The 10,662-nt window shown below is 40.4% G+C and overlaps 1 protein-coding gene across 1 annotated transcript in view; it reads right to left on the bottom strand.

Moving 5' to 3' along the window:
- Window positions 1–3,626: 3,626 nt before the first annotated feature.
- Window positions 3,627–10,662, bottom strand: part of LOC123104875 (nuclear pore complex protein GP210) — a 16,867-nt gene continuing 9,831 nt past the window's right edge. The window contains exons 20-36 of the mRNA XM_044526801.1: window positions 10,370–10,489; window positions 10,013–10,168; window positions 9,849–9,911; window positions 9,659–9,786; window positions 8,917–9,325; window positions 8,048–8,150; window positions 7,845–7,975; window positions 7,397–7,468; window positions 6,903–6,984; window positions 6,427–6,534; window positions 5,975–6,116; window positions 5,309–5,392; window positions 5,010–5,220; window positions 4,878–4,932; window positions 4,703–4,797; window positions 4,562–4,622; window positions 3,627–4,264 (exon numbers count right to left, since the gene is read on the bottom strand). Coding sequence (XP_044382736.1) covers window positions 3,912–4,264; window positions 4,562–4,622; window positions 4,703–4,797; window positions 4,878–4,932; window positions 5,010–5,220; window positions 5,309–5,392; window positions 5,975–6,116; window positions 6,427–6,534; window positions 6,903–6,984; window positions 7,397–7,468; window positions 7,845–7,975; window positions 8,048–8,150; window positions 8,917–9,325; window positions 9,659–9,786; window positions 9,849–9,911; window positions 10,013–10,168; window positions 10,370–10,489 — 2,373 coding nt within the window. The 3' untranslated portion in view covers window positions 3,627–3,911. The remainder of the gene's footprint in view (window positions 4,265–4,561; window positions 4,623–4,702; window positions 4,798–4,877; window positions 4,933–5,009; window positions 5,221–5,308; window positions 5,393–5,974; window positions 6,117–6,426; window positions 6,535–6,902; window positions 6,985–7,396; window positions 7,469–7,844; window positions 7,976–8,047; window positions 8,151–8,916; window positions 9,326–9,658; window positions 9,787–9,848; window positions 9,912–10,012; window positions 10,169–10,369; window positions 10,490–10,662) is intronic.

Raw genomic sequence — 10,662 nt, 5'->3', positions numbered from 1 at the left:
GACGAGGGGGCTCCGTGCGGCGATGTCAGCCTCGGGGCGCCACGGGTGTCGGGGCGAGGCTCGAGGGGAGTGGGGTCTTCGTCCACGATCCAGACTGGATCGGGAGGGGGAGAGGGAGTGGGGATCGAGAGGAGTGGGGGGTTAGGGTTTCTGGGGTGTGGGGGTGGCCTTATAGGCCAGGGGGTGGCCGGTTGGGCCAAGTAGGCTGGTTGGGTGGGAAGGGCCGAGGCCCATGGGGAGCGGGGTGGTTTCTTTTGTTTTGTTTTCTGTTTGTTTCGTTTCCTTTTATGTATTTTTCTTCTACTGTTTTACTTTTAGTTTTCTCTTATTTTAGTTTTATAAAAATTACCACTAACACCTAGGTTAATACCTTTAAATATACTACTGCCACATTAATTCTCAACCCAAATTAAAATAGTTTAATATTTTATAAAATTCAAAAGGTATTTATTTTAATATTTAAATCTCTATTTTAATTATTTTGAACACTTAAACATTTTATTAAATTTAGGTTTCTCCACCATTATTACCCATGATTTATTTAACACCTTGACAACATTTTAGTTTTGATTTTTGAAAACTTTAAATGTTTGACTTGATTTTGAATTTGAATTTTAAATTGGTTTTGAACTAACGTGAGATTAGCAACAGTAACCGAGGTGACGTGGCATCGTTAACATGGATTATTGTAGGTTAATCATCCGGGCGTCACACTTGCTCAAGGGAATTCTCATGCTCGCGACATGAAAATTGTTATAAAAACATTTGATTTGCCATGCTTAGAAATCTGGCTTAAGATTTTAGCATTTCTGAATTGTTGTCACTGCCAGCGGATCCCCTTACATGTGGGTGATGGAGAACACAGTAATTTCAAAAATTTCCTACGCACACGCAAGATCATGGTGATGCATAGCAACGAGATGGGAGAGTGTTGTCCACGTACCCTCGTAGACTGAAAGCGGAAGCGTTAGCACAACGCGGTTGATGTAGTCGTATGTCTTCACGATTTGACCGATCAAGTACCGAACGCACGACACCTTCGAGTTTTGCACACGTTCAACTCGATGACGTCCCTCGAACTTCGATCCAGCCGAGTGTTGAGGGAGAGTTTCGTCAGTACGACGGCGTGGTGACGATGATGATGTTCTACCGATGCAGGGCTTCGCCTAAGCACCGCTACAATATAATCGAGGTGGATTATGGTGGAGGGGGGCACCGCACACGGCTAAGAGATCAAGAAATCAATTGTTGTGTCTTTGGGGTGCCCCCTGCCCCCTATATAAAGGAGTGGAGGAGGGGGAGGGCCGGCCCTCTCTATGGCGCGCCATAGGGGAGTCCTACTCCCACCGGGAGTAGGATTCCCCCTTTCCTAGTAGAACTAGGAGCCCTTCCAAGTATTAGGAGTAGGAGGGAAGGAAAGGGAAGGGAAAAGGAGAAGGAAGGAAGGGGGCGCCCCCCCTCCCTAGTCCAATTTGGACCAGCCCATGGGGAGGGGTGCGACCACCCTTTGAGGCCTTTCTCTCCTTTCCCGTATGTCCTATTAAGGTCCAATACGAATTCCCGTAACTCCTCGGTACTCCCGAAAATACCCGAATCACTCGGAACGTTTCCGATGTCCGAATATAGTCGTCCAATATATCGATATTTACGTCTTGACCATTTCGAGACTCCTCGCCATGTTCCCGATCTAATCTGGGACTCCGAACTCCTTCGGTACATCAAAACACATAAACTCATAATATAACCGTCATCGAACTTTAAGCGTGCGGACCCTACGGGTTCGAGAACTATGTAGACATGACTGAGACGCGTCTGCGGTCAATAACCAATAGCGGAACCTGGATGCTCATATTGGCTCCTACATATTCTACGAAGATCTTTATCGGTCAAACCGCATAACAACATACGTTGTTCCCTTTGTCATCGGTATGTTACTTGCCCGAGATTTGATCGTCGGTATCTCAATATCTAGTTCAATCTCGTTACCGGCAAGTCATTTTACTCGTTCCGTAATACATCATCTCGTAACTAACTCATTAGTTGCAAGGCTTAGGTGATGTGCATTACCGAGAGGGCCCATAGATACCTCTCCGACAATCGGAGTGACAAATCCTAATCTCGAAATATGCCAACCCAACAAGTACCTTCGGAGACACCTGTAGAGCACCTTTATAATCACCCAGTTACGTTGTGACGTTTGGTAGCACATAAAGTGTTCCTCCGGTAAACGGGAGTTGCATAATCTCATAGTCATAGGAACATGTATAAGTCATGAAGAAAGCAATAGCAACAAACTAAACGATCAAGTGCTAAGCTAACGGAATGGATCAAGTCAATCACATCATTCTCCTAATGATGTGATCCCGTTAATCAAATGACAACTATGCCTATGGTTAGGAAACATAACCATCTTTGATCAACGAGCTAGTCAAGTAGAGGCATACTAGTGACACTCTGTTTGTCTATGTATTCACACATGTATTATGTTTCCGATTAATACAATTCTAGCATGAATAATATGCATTTATCATAATATAAAAAAATAAATAATAACTTTATTAGTGCCTCTAGGGCATATTTCCTTCAGTGGGTGCCTACGCAGGTGAGGTGAGGGCAGCCCCAATTTGGATTTGGTTGAAGATTGGGTTAACCATGTTGTTCGATTCATGCAATGGTCTATCGTCCTCACCGCAAAAGCAAATTATAAGTTCATACAACTCCGGTCAATAAATAAGCAAATATATAAGTTCATAAAGCTTGAGATGTCCATTGGTTGAATTTGACTCTGTCGGTTTTTGTCCTAACGTGAACACACGTCAATACTTGGTTGAAAAATTATTCTTGATGTAAGATATTTTTTCAAAATAGTGACCTAGTGATGTCTGTACTCAACGATTGTTGTTGAAAAATAGCATGCTTAGTCACGAGTGAGGATGTCCTGAACCCATTTTTTTAAAATGCATTTTAAACATGTTTTAAAATGTTAAAAAATCCAAAACAAAATTCCACGCATACATCTTTACAAAATGTGTGCATGGCACAAAGTTTTTTAGTTTGCCTCCATGAAAAAGACAAATTTCAGTTCTAAATAGCATTCCACAATAATTTTTTTGTCATTTTTGCACAAGCCAAAGAAAAAGTTGTTTTCCGTGAAACTTTGTGCACGGACATAGAATATGAAGATGTACACTTGCACCTTTCTTTTTCAAAATTCTCTGGCATTTAGAAATGTGTTTTTCGAAGTAGGTTTATACGTACCCAGGCTCATAACGCACACATTTCAGAACCGCTTTGTACAAGTAACACCTTCTACGGCGTTTCCAAAAAAAAAAGGTGCATGGAAAATACATATCTAACACATTATATACATATCTAATGGCTTACAGCGAGAGGACAAGTATATACTCCCTTCCTTTTAAAATAGATGACCCAACTTTATACTAACTTTATACTAAAGTTAGTACAAAGCTGAGTCATCTATTTTGAAACGGAGGGAGTACATATCTAACACACAACGTCCAAGAAAGATAAAAATGTCCTGGTGCACACTAACACATTAATGGCTTCTCGACCAAATTAAGCAGGTTCCATAAGATAAAACAGGGCTGGGTGGTGCTTAGGAGAGGTGGAAGAGACACTCCATTTACATACAGAGCTCCCAGGCTCTTACAATTACAAAGCTATTACAAAGAGGAACTGCTATTGGTTGAATGATCTCTCTAGCTCTATAGCTCTCAGCAAAAACAGAACCAACCATTGCTCGTACAGATGCCGCCACGACTTGAAAATTGACAGCGTAGTATCGACAATACACGGATTTTACAGTACAGGGATTACAGGGCTACCCGTCTAAATCATACACTAAGGGGGAAACATGCCAGAAGCGACTCTACTGCCCAGTTTACATGCGCTCAGTACGTATTTTGAGGGTTGAATCGCCTCCTCGCGTCACGCTTGTAGTAAGGCGTGTCGTCGACAGTCTTCCTCACGTACTCCATGAAAGGCTGGGGCGTGCGAGGAGAGAACTCGCCGATAGCCGGGGAGGCAGGGTCAGGCGCAGCGGCAGGCCCCGCTGCTGGTGCCGGCGCGTGCCGTGGTGGTGCCTGTCGGGCCGGTTTCTCCAGCAGCTTCATGATGACCCAGAGTGTACCTGCTGGCACGATGATGCATGTGAGGATAAGACCAAATGTGGTTAAGCCTGACGACGATGATGGCTCTGTTCTGTCTCCTGTAACATAATTAACTTCTAATTCTTCAGTCTGGCCTGCACAAGGGGAAAACAATTTAATCGAGTTAATCATCATGGAGCAATTCCTGTTGGTCAGCGAAAACTCAAATCAAATCTTAAAAATATACTATTAGGGGGAGTTTTTCATCCAAATATTAGGTGGACTTGGTATGGAAATAAGTTTTACCAATCGACAAGGTTCAAGAATCAGAACGATGTTTTTTTTAGGTCAGGAACGATGCTCATCAGACCACGAGATGCAATTTCCAGATAGCCAGTCAGCTTGTTACAAGGATATGGCCAAGAAGATGCGAAGAAGATAGAATGGCATACCAGTGGCTGGAAGAATTATAGTGACCTTGTCAGCGAAAGGTTGCCTTTTGAGTGCTTCAACCTGGAAAAGGATGGAAATCAGAATTTGTTTACAGCATTAAGCATTGATGCAAAAATGATGATTTGTCATCTGTGGCTCACCCGGTAAACAACTTGACTAGGACCACCAATGTTCTCATTTGTGTCAACAAGACTGACCGACATTAAATCTTTAGCACTCCAAAATAACTCAACATCTGGGGGAGGAATACAACTGGAGCTTTAGAAACAAACACAGCCAAAGGTAGGTTTGCAGAAATAATAGGCTTTGTAATACCAGTGTTCCCTCCAATAATGATGACGCTATGGTTGCAGCTTGGAGTCAAGTTTAACTGCATGAGATAGACAACTAAGAGTCAGTTGGAATAAACAGACGAGCTTGTGTGAGAGGTTGGGAAAGGGCGGCTACCATTCCAGGTTCTTTAATGTAAAACCCTTTGACAAACAGTGCATGTGCAGATCCGGTCACCATTGAATCTTCTTTTAGATTTGCACGAACTGAAATGTGTAAAATTCCGTCTTTTGGGTTCGACTTAACAGGCAACAGCTGTGCAGGCGAGTACGGATGAAATACACAGTATGATTTCTTCACAGCACGGTCACTCCATGGCTCAACAAACCTAAGGAGAGAAAACAGTGAGACTTCCATGTATCCCTGAACAGAATAACGAGGCACAGGTGATCGAATGGCCATTATGGGAAACTTACCCAACAAAAGAAGGTTCGACCTTGCAGTCAAATGGGGCATTTATCTGATTCACAGAGGACTCTGTGCTATGCCCGGCTGAATCACTACTTTCAACAAGGGAATAAAAGGTTAATCTCCATGGACCACAAGTAAATCCAAGAGTATCAAAATGTAAACAGCAAAAAAGTTAGTTTACTGCATTCCTTTTAGACTGGAGGTACTAACAGTGATTATATTGTTTATAAAGACTATTATATAACACAGGAGTACTGGCCTAGTTTTCATTACAACTAAATGCTTCTCTGCCCTCTCACTCTTATGTAGCGATAATTATATTTGCTGAGTATGACCTAATGCATATCTTATGCCACCTATTTTATACATATTATGTCTGAAACCTCTAGTCTCAGATCATATTAGCAGGCAGTATCAAAAGCAGCATTATGATGACATCAGGGCCCGTTTTTGTAACATTAAAATTCTGGAATACAGAATGTCAGTTTGATATGCTTATGCTGCACCACAAACCTATGATAACCTATTGTTACATTATTCTCACATAAGATCATATCTAATTTATGATGCAAGTATAAACACCAGGACAATCTACCCAGTAGTGACTTTGAATTTGACTACATATTAATCAACACATGTGGAAGGAGTATGATGATATGAGCACTACAGACCTTAATTTCACAGAGAACTTGTATCCATCAGGTGGGGCAGCAGCATTCGTCAGAATCTCCGCAGGAGCATCAACAACTATCTGGTTCACCTTGAGCACATTGACAGTTGTTCGCAACTTCAGATTTGGGCCTTTAAAAATCACTGTACAAGGAAAGAGCTTATCAAAACCCAAAGTACTAGGAATGAACTGTGTCGAAGTTCAACAATGCATTCTACTCCCTCCATTCCATAATGTAGTGCATATAGATTTTTTGAGAAGTCAAAATTTGCAAACTTTGACCAAGTTTATATATAAAACTATTTATATCTACAATATCAAATATATAAAATATGAAACTACATCTTATGATGAATCTAATGTTTGTGAGGTTTGACTTTTTCGAAAAATATATATGCACTACATTATGGAACCGAGGGAGTACTAAGCAAATATAGGTTTTTACTTCCATACCTTCTGCTATACCTTCACCACATGCATGTGCTTCACCAGTTATTTGATTAACATGCATAACTTTTTCATTGGTACTTAACCACTGGCCAGGTCCACGCGCATCCATGCCTACAACAACAATTGGCCATGGTTAGGAAAACAAGAAAAATTGACAAACTCAGAACATTGCACCAACTGTCTACTTCGTGCAGGATATTAAACTAAACATATTTTGCTCCGTTTCTCTAGCAACGCCTTTTGCTTTATGAATCATGTATTAACTACCAACTTCTGTGCATTTATAAAGTATTCAAAAGATCACTGCATAGTGCTAACTAGAATGCAATCACTGCATGGTGCTAACTTGGAATGCAACAAGCAAAGTGCACAAATAAGGTTAAGCACACCGAAATGATGTGACCAGAGATAATATCTGATACAATATTAAAAGATAATCGCAACAACTACTAGTAAGAAAATGGATTCAGTGAACATACGGTCCCCGATAATAGTAAAGTTCAGGTGTTGGCCAGAATGAATCACCACATCTCTAGGATACATTCGCGCACCAACAGATACCTGAGAGTTAAAAAACAAGTGTTAGTCAGTACATGTCACCACTTCAATACGTACATCCGATCAAAAGAAACCATCAAAAACTGCATCTTTGTTTAGTAGGAGTATTTGTTTTGCCAGTTCAATGGCACTGCCAATTACTCCATCTGTTTCAACCCACCATGCACACAAATGCACTAAAGTAAGGGTAGATATTGCATATTTGCATTAATTCTCTTGATTTCTTCAAAGGGCACTTATCCTGAAACGTACTATTTTAAGAGCTTGGGAGATACAAGTAAACAGTCCTACATAATTATGCCTTGTAAGTTAGAATAGCAGAATAACCCACCTTTTGTACAAGTTTAAATAGCTATGCATCCTAACATATCAAACATAGGAAGAGCAGATTCAAGAATGGCAAAAAGAATCATACCATTATGAAATCTGATTTTCTGGAAGGATGGTTGATGTGCAACCTTACAAGAGCTGTCCCATGGCTTCTCGCCTTCAAAAAAGAAATATGAAGCAGTTTGCACAGAAGACTAATGAGAAATATGATCAACCAACTCATATGCTTGTCACAACTGAAATTAGCAGAACCAAGCTTCCAAGTAATAAACCCTTATAGGTTGTGCGGGTTTTTTCTTCCTTCTTTGTGATGTTGAAGGGTAAGATGTAAAAGTGGTATTCCCAACCTAAAACTTCAATCTGGATGTATTGCCTTGTGTCTACAGGAAATCCTTAACCGCCTTGCACACACACAACACACCCACACCCACACACGCACACGCACACGCACACACACACACACACACACGCACCCGCGCACACACAAAATATAAGAAAAACTTAAAGCTTGGGTTTCGGGAAGCAACGCATACCTGTAGCACAAAACGTTGATGTGCGCCATATGTACCATTGACATCTCTGGGCATGACAATTGACAAAACATCAGGATAGTTTGTCTCAATCTTCACAGGTGCTACTCCAAGTGCTTCACTAAAGGTATAACCTGGTGGAAGGCAGGAGGATTAGAAATGAGTCAAAGAATTGATTAAGCATTCGATACTGGTAAATGTGTTACCTAATTCATCAGCATATTTTACATCCAGTTCAACTTTATCATTTACAGAAAGATAGGCTGTCTGGATTGATGATTCTGCAGCAGCTACCCGTACTTGTGCAACCTGAACAATAGATCACAGCATCAGCACGAATAATGCATAGAGATGTAGAAAAGGGCAATTGTTAATCACATGGTATCAGCAGTAGTTAGAACACCTAGCACATAATAATAGTTACTCCCTCCGTCCCAAAATTCTTGTCTTAGATTTGTCTAGATACGGATGTATCTAACACTAAAATGTAACTAGATACCTCCGTATTTAGACAAATTTAAGACAAGAATTTTGGGACGGAGGGAGTACAAACTACTCCCTCCGTTCCTAAATATAAGTCTTTTTAGAGATTCCAACATGGACTACATACAGATGTATATAGACATATTTTAGAGTGTAGATTAACTCATTTTGCTCCATATGTAGTTCATATTGAAATCTTTAAAAGGGCTTATATTTAGGAATGAAGTGATATAAAGGAGAACTCCTTGGGTGTGATCTAGCTATGGGTTTCCTTCGGCATTGCACTAGCTTTCAGGAAGCTCTTTTGTTTTGACATGTCCAGATAGACTAATCCATGGATGAGGGAAGCACAACACAGCAATATGAATTGACAAACTAGCCCCTAATCTCATAACAGGGCAAGTAGGAATTTCCTGTTCCTCAATCATAAGAGGTGGCATCTATGGCTTCAATCGTACCAAGGAAGGTATTGAATAAGTGATGGTTCAAACGAATAGTGAAAACAGCAATAATTCCAAAATAGACATCTTGGTAGGAATATCTAGTCGTACATAACTTAAAGACTAAACAAACCAATACAAGTCTTTCTGACCTCAGCAACTCGTAGGCATGATGCTATTTCTGTTCTGCCAGTTGAGTGATCTTTTGCCTGAATACAATCAATTGCATTGCTTTCTCCAGTCCTAATTTTACTTCCATCAATAGCATTAGCATTCTGCATAGCAGGATCACTTCTACCACTGCTCCTTAACAGAGAATATCCAATAGTAGTATCCAGGCCATTTGAGTCTTGTTCTCCAAATGAATTAACGGATCTAGGTAAAAGGTCTGTGGTGGTATAAAAGGGTGGTAATAGCCATGTTATAGGAAGTCCACGTGCAAGGGGGGGATCTGGTACGACCAGGATTGTCTTGGAGGCATCATAAGATACAGATCCAGAACTGCCATGTAGCGAGAAATCACAAGTAACTGAAATGGATATCTTGGTTTTCCCTGCAGATCTGTAACAACAAAAACCAGACATTAGGGCTCACTTGTTATTCGATATAATATGTGAGAGCATTCTTTTATGTGTTCCAAACAAGACATTTGAATTATAAAAATGAAGCGTAAATAGAAACACTTGTACAATATGTTTTAAAAGAGTTGTTAACAATCTACAACTTTGAAAATTGGCATGATATCTTTTTTCTAGAAGGATGACTAATTTCCCTTTGATATGATATAAAGCCACAGAACCAAAAGAAGTCCATCAGGTTTAGGAAGGTTAGAGCATTCAACACACTCCACATAAGCAATCCAGGGACCAAGGTATATTGTTATCCAAGCAGTACCTTCCAATCACATGATTGATAAAAGCATTGCTACTTCCATTGGATAACCATGGATAGGTTTTTCCTTCTGAATAAAGACCTTGATCAAGTCCATTTTGCCAAGATCTAGCCGATTGGAATGTCACAACCTAAGGTACAATAGTTTGTTAGTGCATGGATACAATGGGAATAGAGTAAAGAGTATTCTGACCTTCTGATCTGCTATCATCCAAGTGTAACTTTGACAAGTTTCATAGAAGGAAAATGGATCCCCCTGGGCAGCATATGTGACGTAAGATAAAAAGTAAAAAACATTTGTGTGAAAACAAACAGGGACTAAACATTTGTATGAAAACAAACAGGGACTAAACATACCTTAGGCACGGAAGGGTAGACTGGCATGCTACAGCCAACACAAAGACGGTCACTTTGAGTACTCAATGCCATAGCCACTGGGATACCCACTTCAACTCTTCCAAAAGCTTCACAAATGACGGTGCCACCATTTGCCAAAACAGCTGCACGTACAGTCTAATGGTGCACTAGGTCAGTAACTAATATAAACCCAGAACTTAATGAAAATTGCATGCTTCAAGCTTCAAATAGAATAGATACTTCAAAAGCAAGGTGCTAAATATGTATGACCAAAATATTATAATGTAAGTTTTTGCAATGACAAAATAAAGGCACATGCATGTAATGCAGTAAAAGATGACTCAGGCTATGACTTACAGAGTTTCCTACAGTCTTTGCAGACAGCTTTCCAGTAGCACTTTGAACTTCCAACGTTCCCACGTTCAAACTTGTGTACTCAATGGAAACTCCAATCTTCGGACCACCTTTAACAGAGAGCTAGAGGAAAGAAGAAGTACTCAGAAGCCATTTGTTCTTTACGTAAGTACAACCAAATGGTAGTGATGACAACTAGAAATGCTAGCAGTATATATACGGCCTGTATTGAAAACAAAACTTGCACAGGGAACAGGGAACAGTTTGATTCTCAGTTTTTCAAGGGGGGATGCAAT

The sequence above is a fragment of the Triticum aestivum genome, chromosome 5A (assembly GCF_018294505.1).
Source record: "Triticum aestivum cultivar Chinese Spring chromosome 5A, IWGSC CS RefSeq v2.1, whole genome shotgun sequence".
Classification (NCBI taxonomy): domain Eukaryota; kingdom Viridiplantae; phylum Streptophyta; class Magnoliopsida; order Poales; family Poaceae; genus Triticum; species Triticum aestivum.
This window is presented reverse-complemented; position numbering and strand designations above follow the sequence as displayed.